This window comes from Phyllostomus hastatus, unplaced genomic scaffold (genome assembly GCF_019186645.2).
Source record: "Phyllostomus hastatus isolate PE091 unplaced genomic scaffold, TTU_PhHast_1.1 phas_contig_86, whole genome shotgun sequence".
Taxonomy (NCBI): domain Eukaryota; kingdom Metazoa; phylum Chordata; class Mammalia; order Chiroptera; family Phyllostomidae; genus Phyllostomus; species Phyllostomus hastatus.
The window spans coordinates 89,302,272-89,323,467 of NW_025333977.1; the positions used below are offsets into that span (position 1 = coordinate 89,302,272).

Below are 21,196 nucleotides of genomic sequence, written 5' to 3' on the forward strand. Positions count from 1 at the left end.
CTTTCTACAACGTAATACTTATCAGGAAAAGGAAATATTTTTGTTATTTTAAAAACACAAATACCCCTTCCATGAAAAGAAGCTAATTCTACTCCAGATATCTACTAAGAAAAGATTATTGTACAATAATTCATTATTCTTTTATCTTCACCATGCATCCTGCAGCCAAATTGTTTAGGGCATGTCATAATTCTGTTTTAAAAAATCAAATGTCAGCCCTGACTAGTGTAGCTCAGTGGCTTGGGCATCATGTCACAGACCAAACAGTCATTGGTTCAGATCCCAGTTGGGGCAGGTGCCTGAGTTGCAGGCCGGACCCTTGACTGGGGGTATGGGAGAGGTGACTGATCAATGTTTCTCTTGCACGAAGACGTTTCTCTTCCTCACTTTCTCCCTCTTTTCTCTAAAAATAAATAAATACATAAATAAATAAATTTTTAAAAAGTCAAATTTCAGACTAAAGAAAGATCACAATAAGAGCACGATATTCTCCCACTCCCTCTTCCCTTCCCCTAACACAGACATTCACAAAGTGTGGCCTCCAGACCAGCAACATCACATCACCCAGGAACTTCTGATAAACGCAGACTCTCAGGCCCACCCCAGACCAATTAAGTCAGAAACTCCAGAGGTGAAGCTAGCAATTAAGCTTTAATAAGCCTTCTAGGTGATTCTTAAGTTTAAGAACCACTGTTCTAACACCTCTTTCCTTTAACCTGCTCTTTTCAAGTCATCTCTAAGGAGCGGGCTCCTCTCTTCACTGCTGCATTTATTTGTTTATTTATACTCACCTGACGATATGTTTATTGATTTGAGAGAGGGAGAGAGGCAGAGAGAGGAACAGAAAGAAAAAGAAACACTGACGTGAGAGAGAAACACTGAATGGTTGCCTCCCGTACACATCCCAACCGGGGACAAAACCCATGAAGTAGGTGTGTGCCCTGACTGGAGATCAAACCAACAACCTTTTGGTGTATAGGACGATGCTCCAACCAACTGAGTCACCCAGCCAGGGGTCTCACTGCTACATTTAAACCACTCCCTTCAGCTACTTCATGGTCAAGCAAGGTCAGTGCCAGGATCATAAGTGAAGCACAGGGATATCAGAGCCACAAATGATATGCCATCAGTAGGCACATCCATCTGAAAAGGCCTTAGACAGGCTCAAATGAGGCCAGGAAAAAGTCCTTTCACTTGACTCTGTAGTTTGCCCAAGCATCATTTTCTGAGCTGAGGCCAAAGATCCCTAAATCTGTGATGGGAGAAGGTCATATATGAGAACCTGGAAGAATACAAGGTTTTGAATCTGATCTGTTTGGGGCACCAGGCACCAGCAGCATCCCATCGCACTGCTTGTCTACCTGCTCTCACCTTCCTCGGGGCAGCAGCAGCGATTGGGACAGCAGGGGCAGCGGACATAGCAGCAGCAATACTGAGGACAGCACTGGCACCAGCACACTCCAATCAGCAGGAGCAGGAGGAGGGCTCCCATAATGATGAAGATCACCGTCAGCCAGTCTGCGGGGGAGAAGCCAAGCAGGGGCTGAACTAAATATACAGGGGCATGTTCCCAGTTCTAATACCCTAGAGGTCTAATAAATACAGCTTTTGACCCACAATTTAAGGTTAAGCAATATACTACAGAAAGCAATAAAAGTTTAGCTTTGGTAAGGGAACTTCAGAGGTTGGCAAACCTGGGCTTGCCTGTTTCTGCTTTTTGCCTTTTTTTTTTTCTATATGGAAAAAATTGTCAGGATGGGGTGGAAAAGTAGAAAGTTCCTGCAGCACTTACGCAGCACAATGAGCTTCACCTCCTTATCTGGGTCACCTGATGTGTCCCCTGGAGCCTCAATAGTGCAATAATACACTCCATGGTCCCACCACATCACTTCATTAATCACAAGATCTGCTCCTGCAAGAAACGGGGGAGAAAGTGCCACTGATTAAAGGAGAGGGAAATGATTTGTGACCTATGATAGTGTCAAGACCCTACTTAGCATTGTCCTTCCGCATCCTAAGAGGGCCTCTTGTAGTTCAAAGATCTCAATTCCTTCTTTCGAGACTTTCCACTTTCTCCAAACAGTATCATGATGGTAGCATGATGGTAGAACGGATCATACATTGAGCCCTACAAGGTATCTTGAAAGGATTTTGGATGCATCACCTCATTTAATTCTCACCACAATTCTCTAAGTGGGTGTGGTAGAGATTACCACTTGTCTCCCAATGTCTATTCTCCCTTTCTTTCACAGTCATAGAATTTCTGGTCATGTATGTGGCCATCCAGAATAAAGTCAATATTTCCCATTCTCTCTTACTGATGGGAATGGACATGTGACTCAGTTCTGGCAGATGGAATGTAAGTAGTGGTGTTACATGATGACTCTCAAGAACTTTCTTAAAAACAGTCTGGGAACACCTTTGCCCCTTTTTTTTTGGTTCTTCATTTCTTCTTCTACTCTGTTGTCTGGAAAGCAACTGTGATGGCGGCAATCTTGGACCCTGAGGAAGAAAGTGATATTCTTGGTGAACTGGAAGGAGCTTGGGTCCCTGAGGATTTAATGGAAGAGAGCCACCATACTAGTTCAGGATTGTCTATCTTCAAATTTATACATGAGAAGAAATAAACCTTCCTGTTTAAGTCACTAATGTTTAAGTCACTAATGTCACAGTCACTTCCTGTTTAAAGGCTTCTGCTTACTGACAATCAAACTTAATCCTGATACAGTGGGTGCAATTATTAGCTGCATTCAGATGAAGAAACCAAGGCATAGTAGGCCTTGGCCTTCTCTGGGAGGCTAAGAAACTAGTCTAACAACAGAGAGATGATACTTAGCAGAGGTAGGTTCAAGCCCCTGCCTCCTTGCCTCACACTTGGTACTTTTAACCACTGAGCTCTAATGTCCTCTCCAAATGAGGTAGAAAATGCCACAGCCTGGATTCCTTGCCACCTGCAAAGAGATACCTCTGACTCTTGAAGGGATAGATTATGAGATAAGCCTGAATAGGAGGGTTGAAATGCAAATATTTTAAGAGTAATTGTTACTCAAAAAAAGAATTTTCATTCTCATGAGCACCAAGTGCTATGCTACCTCCCTAAGGTGGATGAATGATATGTTCAAGTTTAGCAAATGCAACAAATGCTCACTGAAGACCCTCTGTGGGTCCAGCACTATGTCAGATACTGCGGAAGATCTCAAGAGGAAATGTGGGAGATCTGAAGAGGAAGAAGCCCCGTTTCTGTCCTAAAAGGACTTAAAGTCCACTCAGAGGCATCAAGGCAGCCTCCATGTCCCCTCTATTTTAGCCATGGTAAATACTAGGGGCCACCTCCAAATTCTTCAGGACCTTAGCATTACAGACTTGCTCCTGTTTAGTTGACAGTCATAGCTGCAATTCTTTAAAAAAATTTCTTTTAATTAAAATATAGTTGGCATACAATATTGTATAAGTTTCATATATACAACAGTGATTTAACATGTATACACCATATGAAGTGATCACCATGATAAGTCTAGTAAACATCTGTGTATCTGCAATTCTTTATCATTTGTTTGTCAAGAAATGTTTATTGAGGAAATGAAACAAAAATGCGAGGTCATGCAACATTGGAGCTAACCTGGACTTCTGTTTCCTTCTCTTTTTACGTCAATCCCTACAATTTGTTCCTACCCGTGATTTTCCAAACCCACTACCTTTCCCAGAAACAAGCTTACCACAGATTTGGAAGAATGGTGAAAATGCTTTGGGGGAAATTCCCCCTCAAAGGTTAATACATATTATAAATCTGCCCCAATTTTTATTAGTGACATTAAGGATTGCTTATGGGTGTCAGAGTAATGAGGACATTTAAATATGTTAACATTTTAAATGATCCAAGACAGTTCTTGGATCATTTGACAGGATTTGACAGGGTCGTCTCATACAGCACAGACATGCGCAGAAAGGCATCAGAAAACAAGAGCTCCAGATGTCACAAGCGACATCTGTCACTTAGAGGTAAAAATGAAAACCAAGGAGACATACCACTTTCCCATGGGAGTAAGAAAGAGCCCGAGTCTGATCCCAAGTGGTTGATTGGGAGTGGAGGTAGTAGACAACACCACTCACAATTAGAAAAAAGAAGACAATAAAGTAGGGACTATCACCTATGGGAACTTTCAACCTTCAAAAACTGTATAGGAGACTTGCTATTAAAGAGACTTTAAACCTGAGTCATATCAGAGCTAATTCTGTGGGCTCTGGAGAAAGTGGAACCACCCCGAATCTTTGAGAATGCCCCTGAAGACTGGAAAAGGACAGATGTTCCCTGCAGCCAGGAGTTCAAGCACAGATTACGGAAATCAGAAGTTGAATGTAAAAGGATCAGACTTAAGTCAAAGTATTAGAAACAAAGTTGAAAGGCAATTGTTAAACTGTCTTTATTTTATTAGTATTATTTTTAATCCTCACCGAGGACATTTATTTTTTAATACTTTTAGAGAGAGAGGGAAGGAGAGGAAGAATGACAGAGAAACGTTGATTTGAGACAGAAGCATCAATTGGTTACCATGTGCACCTGGACTGGGGATGGAACCTGCAACCCAGGTATGTGCCCTGACCAGAAATTGAACCCTCAACCCTTACAGGACAACATTCCAAACAAATGAGCCACACTAGCCAGGGCACACTGGCTCCCTTTAAATGATCTACTCCTAAATGGTCACAGAACATTGACTGATTTCTCCACATTGTTGCTATGGGTACCCTGAGTATTCCCCCCATCCTTTTTTTCTTTTTAACCAGCAAATGTTTATGTAACACAGCACACAAAGCTCACTGAAATTGGCCCTGAATTTTGTGCCAATAACCCATCACACTAATCCTGAATTAAAAGATAGCAATGTGGAGTGCTAACCCATCCATCCAAAAGTATGCTGAGTGATCATAACTAAACTTCGCTGCACAATTACTGTTTGCTAAGTGCTTTACTCATAGTCTCAATCCGGACAAGTCCCCAGGTACTGTTGTCAAGTTTCACTTAATAGAAATTGAGGCCAAAAAAATTGAAGGGACTTGCCCAAGTTCACACACTCCGTAAGTGCAGAATGAGGACTCACACCTGAGTCTAATCACCACTCCCTGTACTGGGCCCAAAGAATAGATATGCTTTAGATATGGCTCTCAGATACCACATTTGATATTCACTTCAGTGTGGGGAGACAGAGACCATTATGCTCATCTTTCAGAGGAGGTAACAGAAGCTGGAGAAAATATCTGCCACTGCTCACTGAGCCATTATGTGGAAGTGACGGAACACTCAGCCAGGTGTTTTGACTCTAAGTCCAATGCTCTTTTTTGTACCAGTGGAGGCTGCTGGTCTCAAGGTGGTCATCTACTTGGAAGGCTCTGTTTTCTTGGATATGTATAACAGGCATGACCAGAGGGAAACTCAGGAGCCTGGGTTCTAGCAGGCTCTGGGAGCAATTCGTAGAAGGAGTCAAAGAGCCTCATCTACACCTTAGCCCTGAATCTCAGGGAAGCTAAGGAAACCATCCACTCCCAGACCTTTAGCTAATGCTCATCCAGAGACCAACTTCCAAAGAAGTGACTTCAGATGATGCAGCGCATTCTGTATATCTGGCATTTTACTCAAACAATGGTAGGGACCAAGGAGATCATCAGGCAGCAGAGAAAAAGGGAAATCCCCACAATGACTCAGCCTGGTGTCTGCACCACTGCCACCCTCAGTCCCCTGCCACCTCCCCCACACTCACGGTTCTGGATGGTGATCTTGCGCTGCCGGTAATCTACCCCAAGCACAGGCTCATTCTGACCCCGCCTCTGGGCCACAATGCGAACCTCCCGTTGGCTGTCGTTGCAGTCATTGGAAGGGTCCTGGCCCAGGGACAAAGCTGCCTGGTATGCTGAGGAAAGAGGACACACCCAAGTCACACAGTGATGGGGAATTCCCAAGAAGAAAGGTGCCCTTACTGTGAGCCTATGTGTCCCCAGGGAGTTTTGTTAAACATGAAGATTCTGATTCTGTAGGTCTGGAATGAGAAGCAGAAATTCTGCATTTATAATAAGCTCCTAAATGATACCAATGAGCAACACCTTGAGCAGTGAGGCTCCAGACCCACCCAATAGGCCACCATTTCCAAATCCTGGCTGCATCCCCTGTTCTCCCATCCCAACTTCCTTTGTCTCATTTTCAGTTGACCCAGACTCTGCTCTCATAGGGTTCATCCATCTGCCCATACAGTACAAAGTTTGAGAGCTGCTAAATCTGCTGGGGCAAACGTCTACTACCCTAGTCTCTCCTACCTCCTCGCTTAACCCAGGCATTTTATGAGGAACCCCCAGGAAACAATGCCTCAATTTAGAGAGGGAGGGTTTCTTGGGGGGACATCAAACTCTGTGGGTAGCTCAGTTAGGTTTTGGGGTTCATATTGTGAGGCATTAGTAGAACTAAAGGAGGTAAAGTTGATGCCTCCCCCTCCTTTTCTCATCTCAGGAAGCTCTCTTCCTGCCTACAAACAGGGTGTGCACTTCTGTTCCCAAAATTTCTACAAGGTTAATTGTCCCAGGCTGACTGTGAGTATCTAGGTTCCTTTGTTCTTTAAGAGCAGCAGAGGTGGGCAGCTAATAAGAGTTTTGGTTCCAGACAGCAGAATTGACATGAGTGGGGAAACTGTCACTTAGAGATAGGATTTGGCTGAACATAGGAGAATTGTGGATCTCAGAGATGTCAAACAACAAATGTGCTTCCTGGGGGCTTCGGTGCAGCTCTGCATCAGTATTTAGACAGTAGAGGAATGACTGTCTACCAGAAAGGCTGACCACAGTGTTGAACATGGCAGTGGGCACAAGGTTCACAAATGATCATTCCTCATGCACCCTGGGGAATATAAAGGATCTTCTTGTCAGCATTCTAGGGGTAGGGGTGATAAGGGGCAGATCTACATCCTCATCTCAGTGTGCTGGCATGGACTAGGAGGCAGAACTTACTCTGTCCTTTGCTTGATGTCTGAGCTGCCTTAAGTCTTTTTAGAATAAGGTGGGATATGAATTTTTAAATAAATAAAATAGTATGTGACCTTCAGTAAGTTCATTCATCCGCCTGGGCTCAGTGTGCTTACCCATAAATGAGAATACATTAAATGATCTTTGGAGCTTCTTCTCACTAACGAGGATTGGTGATCCTAAATAATTCCTACAGACTAACAGCAATACTTCAGAGAGGGACCCGGGCAGAGGCAGAGGGAGAGGGCACTCACACGCAGAGTAGTAGTCAAAGATGGGATCCTTGCAGAAGGACTTGAAGCGCCACGTCACTACCACGTCCTGGAGCTGGGCAGAGGTGGTGTAGTCACATTTGAGGACGACGGAGGCAAACAGGGTGACATAGCGTTCTGTGTGCTGGACTGTCACCAACAAGGACAGGCACCCTGAAGCCAAGAGCAGGAGACAATGCTGCAGGCAGACCAGATCTCTGAGAGGTGACCTACTTCTCTGCGTGGGGTAACAAAGGCTATGCAAATGAACACACAAACTGCCTGACTGCTTGGGAGCTCACAGGCGGAGTCTAAGTTCTTACTTGGCCTGGGTAAAAAACTGCACAGACAATGGGGAAAACAGTGGAGAAAAAGTTCAAGGCCAACTTCCAAGGAGCTCAAGGTCCATCTGTCCATCGATGGTGATAACACACACAACGATAAAGAAATTGTATTAAAATAAGGCAATATTTGTACTAGAGTGACCTTGTGAATACGAATATTTTCACATCACTCTCTTCTAAAAATATTTTCCCATTTAGCTAAGGATAAATTCCACCACAATGAGGCCTATAAGGCTGGTCAGTCTGCCTTCAGCCTTTCTCTCCTGCCTCATCTCCATTCACGCGCTACCTTACACTCAGAGTTTGGCCACTCTGAACTTGCTTCAGTCCTTTCCATGCTGGGATTGCTGTCTTCTCCAGGTCTTGCTACATGTGGATTTCTCAGCTGGAATGCTCTTCCTTATCACTGGCCGCCATTCTACTCCCTTTGCCAGATTAATTACTATTTATTCCTCGAGTCTTCAGCTGCGCCCTCCCCTCCTCAAGAAGCCTGGCCTGACTGCAAATCTGGGAAAGGGGCCTCCCTCTGTTTTCTCAAAGTGCCTCATCTTACCTTAAGGAAGCATTTTCACACTTCTTGCTGATGGCCTGTTTACTATAGGCTCCAAGAAAGCTGACTGATTTTGTTTCTAACTCACTGTTCAAATCCTAGCACCTCATATTGTGCCTATCACCTCCTTGGCACCAAAAAATGTCTGTTGAATAAATGATGAAATGAACAACCAAAAATACGTTAACCAGTGAATAAGAGCAGCATAGGTCAACATAAGCATAAAGCAAATGAAAGAAAAAGATCAGACTGTGACAAATTTAATCAAGAAAGACTTGAAGGAATTAAAAGTCTCCCTCCTCTTACCTTCCAAAGAGAGAGACGTACTCCAGGTCTGCCTTGATGAGGAACCAGATGGCACAGAGAAGTCAGATGGGACTTTGGCAGTTAGAGGGCCACACATAATTGGCATCTTTAATGTTCCTATGTCAATATGGTTTCTAGGCCAGATTATAGGGGATCTTCTCATGGGAGGGTTCGTGTGGAGTGGGAGTAGTCAAACCTGAGCATACACTACCACGAAGACTGGAGACAGCCCAGATCAATGTCAACAGGAGTTTCTGATTCAGTAGAATTTGGGTGGGGCCCAAGGGCTTACATTTCTAATAAATTTTCAGGAGATGTTGATGCTATTGCTCTGGCACCATATTTTGCGAAAAAATGGTGTAAACTAGGTTAAAAAAAATCCAACCTAGGATTTGGACTCAGCTATAACTTGGTTCAAATCAAACTTTACTACTTAGACATTGGGCAAGTTATTTCCTCTCAGTGAGTCTGTGTTTCCTTAACTATAAGTGGAGATGATAATAATACTAACTTTATCAGGTCCTTGCAAGAATTCAATGAAATAATCCACATCCAATGCTTGGCTCAGTGCCTGGCACATACACTGCCATGTTAGCATCACTGTTTGAGTCTCTTTCTCTCCTTCCTTTATTACAAGAGCCAAGGAGAAAGAGGTTCAAGTTGGGGTTCTCAGGTGGAACTGACTTTATTTCAACTGAGTTGCTTTCACAAACAAAACAAATATAGACACGCATGACAGAGCAGCTGGGTGGGCCTGACTCAAGAGCCAAATCCATTGGTTCTGGCTCCTGCCTCACCTTCTGGACACAGCCCACATAAGATAGTCTGCTGAGGCTTATGATGGACACCTGCACCCACTCTTCTCACGTCCATGGAGAGCCAAATGCTGCTCAGGACAAGCAATGGCCCCCAGAAATGACCCGAGCCAACTCCAGGGCTGTAAATGAGGATGTGCCTGTGACAGCTGTGCTGGTGAAAGGGTCTACAGAAGTGTAGGGGAGACCTGTGGGCAGGGGAGACTTCATAAAGGAAGAGATTTAGGCTAGACTCTAAAACTCAAAGAGGATAAACATTACACATGAGAAACAGAAGGCAGAGAACTCGTCGTGTCAGGATGGAAGATGAGCAAAGGCCCTTAGCAGGAAGGGGCAATTACTTGGGGAGCCTGGAGGGCACCAACCTAGCTGGCGGCTCTGGCTTAATGGGAGACAGAAGGGATAAATTAGGTGGTGCTGGTAATGGTGGCCAGAAGGTGGGGAGATGGAATACATCACACTCCAATGCCTATTTCCAGTTAATAGATAATCACTGAAGGTTTTTCTGAAGAACAGTAATAGGGTGACAGTGGTGTTTTTAGGAAGATGGGTGACTTCCTTATTCAGCTGTTAATGAAAAAAGAACATCATTTTGAAAATAAGCCTTCAGTAGTTTGGGGAAAAATAGCTGCTGTCCGTACTGGCTGTTGGATTCCTGGAAACCAATCCAATCAGAACAGAGGAGCCAGTGACCAGCATCTCAAGCCTAATATGGATTCTATCATAATCTGCTTTTGTATTTTTGCTTCTCTGCCCTCACTTTTTATTTCCAGTGCTGACCTGAAATGGACTTTGAAGCTTTTGCCCAACACAGCTTTAGCTGAACAGCAGGAGCTATGGGTAAGATTCTGACAATGAATTTGTCAACACTAGCTTCTTTTGCACAGTAGTAACACAAATGGATTGGAATAAGGCAGGGGAGTCAAATTCACTTTCACCGGGGGCCACATCAGCCTAGCAGTTGCCTTTAAAGGGCCAAAATAATTTTAGGACTGTATAAATGTAACTACTTCTTAACTATTAAGGAGTTAAAATTACATTCAGCCCTTAGAAGGCAACCACGAGGCTGATGTGGCCCCCCTTGAAAATGAGTTTGACACCCCTGGAATAGGGGGAAAAACACTGATTTGCAGTCTAAACAAGACCCTATATTCATGCAGCACTTTCAAATGTTTTCTTTTACACACTAAATATGATTCCTGGGAAGATAGAAATGTACCCATTTCATACACAGCAAATATGAGATTGGAAAACATGACTTGTCTGTGGTCATTTATTTTCTAAGAAAATATGATTCAAGATTCATCGCCTGAGCAATGCTCCTGCCACTCTGCCTGGCTGTTTGTTAAGTAAAGGAGCATGTTTGGTATTCATTGGCTTGCAAAAACTGGAACATGGGCCAGGCTACATGAGCAATAATTAATATACAATTGGTCACTGTCACTCTGATATTATAATTAATAACTTACATGTTCTTTATTTTGCTGAATGGTAATTCAACATAAAAAGCAGTTTATCAAAAAGACCCTACTCAATATTATTTGTATAGAGCTGACACATTTGGGGAAGGACTGGGGCTTGCTGGGAGTCAGAAGAGGCAGTTTGGTTGGAGCCAGAAGTTGCTCTGGAGTAGCTTTGAAGATTGGTGAACCTGACACTCAGGCAGGAAAACAGGGACAAGGGTGATCACCTTCATTATCAAATCCTCAGTCAGCTCCCCTTCCATGAATGCTCTTATTATGGGCAAACAACACATGGGGGCAGAGAACTCACCTTTTCCAACATCAATACTGGCTATGCCACCTTTTATCCTTTCTTCAATTTCATCCCTTATGTGAATTTCAAGCCTTAAAATATGCCAGGTTCCCAGATGTTTTGACCACATTGAGCTCACTCACAGTCCCTCCAGGGGCCTGCCAGCCCCACAGCATCCTACACAGTTCTCGGACCTTCCCCCACAACATGTCCCCAGCTCTCACCACCCTCACACAGAAAGTAAGGAACGGTCCCAGGACAAAAGGTAACTGAGCAACCGGCAAACCCTTCTAGGTTGTTGGCCTGGATCTCAGCATCTACTGTTACATACACTGTCTTTAATCTGCACAAACCCCCTAGGGTGGGATCAGCCCTGCTCATCTATGTGGGCCAAAGTTCAAACAATAAGCTAAACCCTCTCAGCTTTGGGATTTAAATTTAGGGCTTGCTGACACCAAAACCCAATATTCTTATTTATTTTTTCCTTTTTTCTTTTTTAATTTTAATTTTAATTTTTATCTTAATTGTTCAAGTACAGTTTTCTGCCTTTTACTCCCAGCCCAGCCCACCCGCCCAGCCCTCCCCACCTCCCTCCTATTTCTACCAATCTTTTTATTTTTATTTTTATTTTTTAACCCAAACTCAATCTTTCCCAAGCAGGCAAGTTTAACCTTCTAAGTGGAAGTCAGGCACTGGACTCTCTAAAGGCAGGATCTTTCAGATCAGGCAGAAGACAAAGGAAGTAGCAAGTCCATCTCAAAGGCAAAAACCTCCCATCTTTCTTTCCCATGCTGTTACTTCTCTGTAAAACTAACCACATTGGGCATGCACACTACTAAGCAGATAGGGGTTTTCAAGAAGAGGCCAAAAGCAGCAAGATCAGGGCTGAAAATATGAGCAGATTCAAAGAGATAAATGCCCTGTTTATAGATGGCATCATGCTCTTATATTTTTTAAAATTTAATCTTTATTGTATTTTCTCTTCCATTACCATTTAGTCCTCTTATACAGCCCTCCCCCCAGCAATTCCCACACTATTGTCCATGTCCATGAGTTCTTTTTCTTCAATCCCTCCACCCCCTAACCTCCACCCCCTACATCATTGCTCTTTTAAACCTAGTACTACAAGTTTTTAAGTTCATAAATTTTCTTTTTATTCTTACATTTATTTCCTTCATGTTGTGATATCACCTTATCCCCAATTCATTGCTACCTATTTCCTAGCTGTCTTCATCATTTTTCCCTTGAAAACTCAATTTTAGAGATTGACTTCCTGAGTTCAGATTCTACCTTCACTCCCCAGCAGCTAAAAGAGCTAACAAGGTATTTCCAAACTCCAGTTGTTTCTTTACATACAAAATTGGGATGATACTAATATTTGCCTGATAGGGTTATAATGAGGATTAAATAAGATACATGTCCAGCATTTAGCAAAGAGCCTGGCACATACCAGACACTCAGTAAACATTAGCTATTATTGGCGTCAACTGTATGCATCTTGCCTACCTTAAAATATTGAGATCAACTGAGACTATCATGTAAAAGCATTCTGAAAGAATTAAAACGATACAAATGTAAACTATCACCACTGCCTTCTCTTTGCAAAATGAGTTAGTGTTTTAAAAGCTTTCAAAGCTGTGTCACTTTATATTCTGGCAAACCCGTTCACACTTTGCCTCCTTTGTGAAAGAGGAAGAGAGGGAGTCCTGTCATTTAAGGATGGAAAGGTAACTTCAGATGAGGTACTAGAGCTCATGGGAAGGAGGGAAGGGGAAGGGGATTCTGTGTTTCCCGCCACGAGGTACTTTCCAAGACGAGGCTGCCATGGAGAGTGGGGACTACCATCTGACATTAAAGTCAAAGGAAAACATACCAAAAAAGAAGAGTATCTTTACAACTAAATGCTATGTGTTCCCGAATACAAGCATATCTTTGTACATTTATTTTTTCATTGTCTTCCCTGTGTACAATCATATCGGGCATGTTTTAGAGTTTCTACAACACGTTATCCACACAGCATAGGGACACAGGTGCAAAGCTTCTTCCTTCCCTTCCCTTCCTTTCCCTTCCCTTCCCTTCCCTTCCCTTCCCTTCCCTTCCCTTCCCTTCCCTTCCCTTCCCTTCCCTTCCCTTCCCTTCCCTTCCCTTCCCTTCCCTTCCCTTCTTGCCCTGCTCTGCCCTGCCCTGCCCTGCCCTGCCCTGCCCTGCCCTGCCCTTTCCTTCCTGAGAACTATTTTCAGAACATTAGATGGCATTTTCCCTCCTTTCTACAGGGAGGGTCCTGCCTAAAAGGGGATCGTAGCCAGGGAGGGAGAGGAAGGAAGGAAGGACCATGGCGCAATGCTGACAATGATGAACGGTCTCGATTCCTGAGTGTTTTTCAGGTACTCAGGCACCTCTGCTCCAGTAAATATGTTAACAAAGAGTACACAGGTTTAATCTTATCAGAGTTTATCTCTGATCAAGCTATCTCCTCAAGTATATTTGCCATCAGTAGTTATTCTATTTCCTTAGATAATAGTGCAAATATGAGAGAACTGAAGGGGAAGAGGGAATGGCAATGAGTACAGACAAGAAGTAAGAGATCCAGGGAGCTAGGAGAGAGTTGGGGCAGGGAAAGAATTATGTCTACATACTATGGATTTAACAAAGGTCTGGCTTGTGTGGCTCAGCAGCGCTAGGCTTGGGGTGGCACTAAAGCACGTGGCTGGCTACCCTGGGGAAGAAAGAGTGACATATACTGGGCACTTGCATGGTATTGGGTGCTTTGTTACATGGTATCTCATTTGACTTTTGCAAAAATCCCATGAGATAAGCTTTATTTTTATCTCAATTTCATAAGTGAAGAAAATCCACAGGGAGAATAACTGATTAAGCTCACTGGCTAGAAAGTTGCAAAGCTAGATTTAAATTTACAGGCTCAAATTCCAAAGCCTACACTGTTTCCTGTGTACCAACTGCCTTCTGAGTAAGTTTTTCTAATGGTGGAAATTTAACCTTTAATGGATATTTACTTTAAGGCACACTCACAGATTTATTTTAACCATTTTGTATAAAAACCCTTTTTTTTTACTTTTTTGTAATATAAAATAAATAAGAAACTTCCAACAATAAAGAAATGTATAAAGCAAAAACTTCCTCCTTGCCCACCATGCACTCCACTCCCCAGAGGGACCACTTTAGTGATTTGGTGTGTATTCCTCCACAGCTCTTCCAATGCTACTCTTTAAAAAAAAATGTAATCATATGATGCATATTGACTTACAACTTTGTTTTTCTTCAAACTAATGGTATATCATTATATTCTTATAGAACTATATTCTATATTCTATTATAGAACATTATATTCTATAGAACTAATTATTTCATAGGTCTAATTATTTTAGTGGCTACCTAAAAATTCACTACATGGATGAACAATATTCATTTACCCATTTTCCTAATAAAAGGCATTTAGTTTGCTTCTAATTTATCACTATTACAAATGATGCTGACATGAATTGTTAAAATGGCTGTCTTTATATAAAGTATTTCTGCATATGCACGCCTTCCAGTAGGATATGTTTCTTAAAGTGAGATCGCTGGGTCAAAGGAAATAAGGCCTTTATCTTTTAATAGAAACTTCAGGAAAGAAATTTATACTCATATTCCCATCAACAGTGTGACAGTCCCATGTTTCACCACAATCTTTCCAATGAGGGAACATATCAATCTTTAAAAATTTTTTATAAACTACAAGGTGGAAAAATAGCCACTCAGGTGGTTTGAACTTCTATTGCTTTAAGGGTAGAAGACAAAACCTGGTTGAGAGGCAGAGCCTCGGACTTTCCCCAAGTCTGTCGATCAAATCAGTGACTCATCCATCTCCCCACATGCTAATCTCAGATGACATGCAAATCTAGGTCTCACCAAAATGACAAATCTCTGTGTCCCCTGGGTCTTCAGAGGTCACTTATTCACTTAATTTATTGAATACCTACTATGAGGCAGGCACCATTTTACATGATTGGGGGTGCAGTAGCAAATAAGGGAGACAATGCCTCTGCACTATTGGAATGTATACTCTTGGTGGGAGAGTCAACAATAAATAAGTAAACACGGAGACAAGGTACTTCATGGCTAAGCTTTATAGGATTGCTCAGAAACTGATAGAACTTTGGATATCAAATCCTACTACCATACAATAAAGGGCAAGAGAGGCACACGAATCCAAATACTCTGGTAGCTCTTCTTGGTTGTTCCAAATTTTAAATCAAGCCCCAAATCGAAATCGACATCCTTCTACACAAACCTGGGCCTCTTTGATTTCCCATCTCTGAATTGGCAGCACTGAAAACTAGGAATCATCCTTCACATCTCTTTCCCCCTCACTCTTCATATATAATTTATTATGAAATTGGTTTTATTTATCTCCTAAGTATTTCTAAACTCTCTTGATCTCTCTGTCCACCCTCACCCCCACCCAAATGCATGCTACCATCACTTCCAGCCTGGATACTGCCTAAGCTTTACTGGTACCTGCATATACTATGGTTTCCAGCCATGTGGATTCCACATTGGCATCAGTCTCCCAATTCTTGCTCTTTAAAAATCTCCAAAAGCTCTCCCCTCACTGTTCTTAGGATAAACAAGAAGTTTCCTACCATGACCTATGAAGCCATGTATATCTGGTCCTACCCACCTTTCTGACCTCATTTCCATCACACGCACTGTGACTTCCTCCACTCAGTCACACTAACATTCTTCCCTATGCCCACTGAGCTCCTCTCTAGCAGCCTTGCACATGCTCTTCCTTTAATCTGAAATGATGATTCCTCAGCTCTCAACTCAAGCATCAACTTCTTTGAGAAGGGCCTCCTGAATGAGCAAAATCCATCTATTATATGTTGTTGTGGTCCCTTACAGCTCTTTCTTATGGTTCCTGTCATAGTTGCATTTCTACATTTGCTTGTATTTCTTTTAGGCTTTAAGGACTATGGGGCAAGGGTCATGTCTGCTTTTGTTTGCTAGCACACCTACTGGTTAATTACCCAGCATTTCATTCCACTGCATTTGTTGAGTAAAAGAACCAATAAATTTCATATGACACAGTAAAACTGCTTGGAACAAATTTTAAGTGCTCTAAAAGTACAAAAAATAAAGTCAACCATTTGTAGTATGTTCAGATAAAAAGCAAGGAAGAAGGGTATGTGTTAGGGGAAGAGGGAGTATGAGAATATGCCACATCAGTGGGGACAAGGCTGCCCAAGGTGGTGAGGTGAGAATGAGTGAGCCTTGAATTCCACACAAAGAGCTTTAACCCACCCTTACGAGCAGTGGGAATCTAGTGGAGATTCTTGGAGAATTAAAATGAAGGTAGGAAAAATTAACCCAGGTAAATTAACCTATGATCTGGGTAGAAGATGGCTGGAACTAGACAGAGAGGTAGCAGGTTAAGAGGCAAGGAGGCTATCAAGATGCTTAAAGTAGGCTAGTGTGAGGTTTGTTACCTGGAATAAAAAAGAAGGGACAGATCCTGGGATTAAGCAACAGAGTTTGGTGATAAACTGCATTTGGAAATGAAAAAAATGTCAAAACTGCTTGCCTCTGACCCTATCTTACCCTAAGATTTACACATCAGAGGATACAGAAATAAGGACTAGAAAAAGATGACATGATCAAAGTCTTCCTGATTTTTAAAACACACAATTTTATTTCTCTCCCAACAACTTCAAATAAGGAACTAAAGTATTAAGTTGAAGAAAACCCAGGCAGTCGACAATACATTGATTACCTGGCATCTCATTCTACTACATTGTTGTTAGGGCAAGATGTTTAATAAGTGGCATTTAGTTAGACATCCAAGAGGCAATCTATTTCTGTTTCTGCATCCAAAGATTCAGTGAGACAAAACCAACCAACCCCATGGCATGAAACAGAGGAAAAGAGCAATGGACGAATGAGGATGCCAGGGTTCTGGTCTCAGCTCTAAAACTAACTCCATTCTTTCCACCTGAGGTGTGTGATTTCCCTGAACACAGATTTCCTCATCTGTAAAACTTGCAAAAAGGAGAAGACAGGAACTGGGATTGACTTCTACTTACGTTCAGCAGAGCACTGGGACTCTGGACAGATATTTCCAGGGGGTTCCATGGAAACAAGGGAGCTGTCAAGTGAGCAGCATCCCATCCACCTCCCACAGGCCCCACACCCTGAGAAGCTCTACTTTCCTATCTACTATGCCAGGGATCAAGATGTCATTAAGCCTTGAGTATGATCCTAACCTTCACTCACACCCTTCAGTAAAAATAACAAGTTCTAGATGCTAAGAATCTTGTCTGATTCAGCTGATTTTTCAGAGAATAATATTACATGTTGATAGCCTAGTTGACCCATAAGTTAACGACTATGATCTTATTTTTCACAAACGCACAAATGACACACCCTTTTACAGTTTGAAGGAAAAACTGAATTTGCATTCCAGGAATAAACTTTGAGATTGGTTGAATATAATCAGAGATGTTAGCCAATAATACAAAGGGCTACAGGTACATACATTAGCCTTATCTTTATATTTTGTTTTAAGAAGCAAGTATTACCTGTGTGATAAAAATTGATTTCTTTAAAAAAAAACACAAAAAACAAACAAACAAACAAAAAAAACCCTTTGACTACTGATCTCTCCTCAGCTCAGAGCTCAGGGACTAGGGTAACTTCCCAGGACTCCCTGACCTCAGGGCCTCCAAGCCACATCAACTAGTGAGTACCCAAATCTGACATCATTCCACTAGTGGCCTACACTTTGCAATTGCAGAAGCTTGGATGCAAATCAGAGGACTGGGTTGACTCCTCTCTAGAAACAGAAGAAAATAAGGTGATGGACCAAAATGAACATACTCTAGTATGAAGGTTTCCAAAGTTCTTATAGCAATTTGCAATGGAAATTAAGAAAATCAACTTCCTGGTTTTTTTCTACTTAGTATTGTTAATTTGGGGAGTATTATCTATGAACTTAAATATTATTAACATAATATTTGATGTCAATTTGTTATTCTTTTATCCAACGTAGTAGTGGGGTTTGAGTGTATGTGTGAACCTTGTGTTTCTATTTTGCAAATTGTGCATGTGTTTGTTCACATGTCACAAAGGTGTTTCTTACTGGGGGCTGTGAAGAAAAAAGTTTGAAAAACACTGCTTTGGTAGATAGATACTGGGAGTGTGAGAGAAAGCAGATCTTCACCAGTTTGATCTTAGAGACATTTTAGTAAGTTTGGTTTAAAAATAAAGAAGTGAGGGCAGTGGGGAGGGACTCAGTATTTCCTGAGTGATGACCATGTTATAGACACTGTGCTCGATCTTAACCCACTTAACAAGAGTTGATCTTTTGGTGGGAGGAAAGGGAGTGGGGAGAAAAAGGGCTTGTCAGGAATTTTGCCTGGATGAAGGGAGATTCATTCAAAGTTACACCTAGTAAGAGGCAGATTCTGAAATCCAAGCTGACAGTCATCTGACTATTAATTGAAGTTTCTTAGCTATAGGTGAAGGAGGCATAGAGAAGCCTAAATTGTTTCTTTAAAGTGAGCTTTACAAAATCCTACTTGGGTCTAAATCATGACCACCATAGTCACCATGGCTGACATTTACTAAGACCTCACTTTATTCCAGGAACTGTATTAAGTGCTTTAAAACCTTCATTTCATTTAATTCTCACTAAAAAAAAACACCAAAAAACCCTTACAAGATCTGTACTATAGTCATCCCAGTTTACTGGAGGTTTTTAGCTGTTCAGTAAATTGACCAACATCATGGATATAAAATCCAAATGCATATTAAATAGTTGAATAAAGCTTTATTTACATTTCCTGCACAGGTTCAGGGTCTGTGCCTACTAAAGGAGCTATTTCCCCCTCAAAGTGTTAGAGTCACAACAGTTGAAATCTCAACTTCTTACCTATGAAATAAAAGTGAGATTAGATATTCACTTTGGTCTTTTTCATTCAGCATTCTCTGGTTCTATTGGGTTGGCCAAAAAGTCTGTTTGTTTTTTTCCCATAAAATAAATGAAACATTTTTCATTTTTACCAATAACTTTATTGATTTGGATATTTTGAACGTGTTGGCTATCTCCTGCTATTGGTTTCTAGTCGGCCAGGGATGCTGCTAAACATCTTCCAATGCATAAGACAGCCCCACAGCAAAGAATTATTTGGCCAAAATGTCAGTAGTACCGAGAAACTTCACAAACCACTTAACATGTTTGATCAGTCACAGCACCTTCTCCATACACTGCACAAATCTTTTTTTGTGTTTTAGTTGTGTATTTGTCTTTCTTGAAATAATAAAGCATCACACACAGAAAATGTTGCACATTTTCTTCCGTCTTCAATACTACAATGGCTGCACAAAAATTCACCAATTTTGGTAAGTGTTTTTTAAATGCATGCTGATATGACAGCTGTCACAATACAATCTAACCAAATTGTTTTGAATGAAGTTAAAGACCACTAAGCACAACTAGAACCATCATACAGCAAAAACTGTTGCTTTAAGAAACAACCTTTTGGGCCAATCCAATAAAACATGTCATGCATTTAAAGAATGTCAGGCAAATACAGCAGCCTTTATTATTTTACTCCAATATCCTGGCTACTCACACTGCATGGCTAGTTAAGAAACACCTGGCACTCTGCATTCAGCAGCTGGCTTACTAGAAAAATATACCCGTTGGTTATCATCACTGTATTTGAAAAATGTTAATTGTTCAATATTCTTCATAAAAACTGAATAGCTTTTAAAACATTATGCTGATGATCTAAGGATAGGGGTTTATACCCTAATGGGATTTTTCTATGTAACGCTTCTTTTCTTATCCTATTGACCTGGACACCTGCTGGCTACAAAGTCCATACTGTCCACTCTCTGGCTTCTTTCAGCTCAGGAGCATTCTGGGGATGGGATGCCCAGGGGCAGGGGTGGTGGTAGACCTCCATTTTCCTAAAAAGGCAGCAAAAGGAACTTTAGAAATCCCTAGCTGCTGTGGACTTTGAGCTGAACACACAAGGCATCAAAAAGAAAACTGTGCAAAACTGGGATTTTTATTAGTCTGCTTTTATAGTCCAAACTGCTGACTGCCCTGGTGGAATTTCAGACACTTTGATTTAGGTGAGATTTGGTCCATTTTCTTGTGTATCATGGGTGTGCAATATCTCGTCTCGTCATTTTCAGATAATTTGTAGGCCCTACTTCCTGCAGAAAATGTGGTAAGCTAGAGGACCTTAGGGATACCAATTTTCTAGTTCTTCTACCCTTTTGCAATCGCCCCTCAGCTTAATTAAGCTTAAGTTATTGCAGAATCTTGTCTGAATGAATTTTCATTACATCTGAGTGATTTTCGTGTCCTAGCAAACTTGCAAAAATGGAATTCTGCCTGTACCTTCAGATTAAACACATGACTTAAATTGGTCTGTGAGCAAACTGAGCTGACCTCCCACTTAGCCGACAAAGGTGCGAGGGCAGTTGTTCCTAAAAGGAGGGGGGAGAAAAGGGTAAAACAAAATAAAGCAGGGCAGAACTCAAAGGGAAACGATAAGTTTTGGTTTGCAAGATCACACCTACACCCTTACTGAAAGGGGCTGAAGAGCCTGCTACCCTCTGCTACCAGGTTTCACTCAGGCGGATTGCACTTCTGTCATATTCCCAGGAGATAACAACTGAGACACACAAAACCATGTTTTCCAAAGCAGACAGGGGATGGGCATTGAGGTTGAAGTCGAAGGAGTGATAGGTGGGTGGACACCAGAGGGGGAGATACTAAGCAATGTGGAAGTTAGGGAGGGGGGTGAATAGCAAAAAAACATACAAGTGACCCTGAAGATGCTTAGCAAAGAGCTAAATGTTGTGGTCCTGTAAAATAGATTCTGAGTCTTAATGAACATCCATTATATACTTGAGGACACATTATAATCTCACAGGGGTGAAGCAAATGCATTTTGGGGCCAATATGGTTGTTGTCATTTCCAAAACCTAAAAGCAAGTATCAGATGTCAGGAAAAAGTAATTAGGAATTGTAAAAGTGGCGTTACCGCATCTATCAATTCAGCTTTAGAGACTAAGAAGTGCCTCATGATTGCAGGAGAGGAAGCCTAGAGTTTTTTTTTCTTAGTTGCACCTGTTTCTGACGGGCCTGGGCTA

General features: G+C 41.8%; 1 protein-coding gene across 4 annotated transcripts in view; it reads right to left on the minus strand.

Annotated features, from left to right (window-relative positions):
• ILDR1 (immunoglobulin like domain containing receptor 1) overlaps nucleotides 1-21,196 on the minus strand; it is a 40,569-nt gene that overhangs the window by 18,975 nt on the left and 398 nt on the right. For 3 of the 4 annotated variants that reach the window (XR_006787117.1, XM_045850766.1, XM_045850765.1), the window contains exons 2-5: nucleotides 7,260-7,430; nucleotides 5,757-5,906; nucleotides 1,793-1,912; nucleotides 1,372-1,518 (exon numbers count right to left, since the gene is read on the minus strand). Coding sequence is in view for 3 of the 4 variants with exons in the window: in XM_045850766.1 (XP_045706722.1) it covers nucleotides 1,372-1,518; nucleotides 1,793-1,912; nucleotides 5,757-5,906; nucleotides 7,260-7,430 (588 nt within the window). In the remaining variant the exon portion in view is untranslated. The remainder of the gene's footprint in view (nucleotides 1-1,371; nucleotides 1,519-1,792; nucleotides 1,913-5,756; nucleotides 5,907-7,259; nucleotides 7,431-21,196) is intronic. The other variant, XM_045850767.1, reaches the window with a different exon arrangement.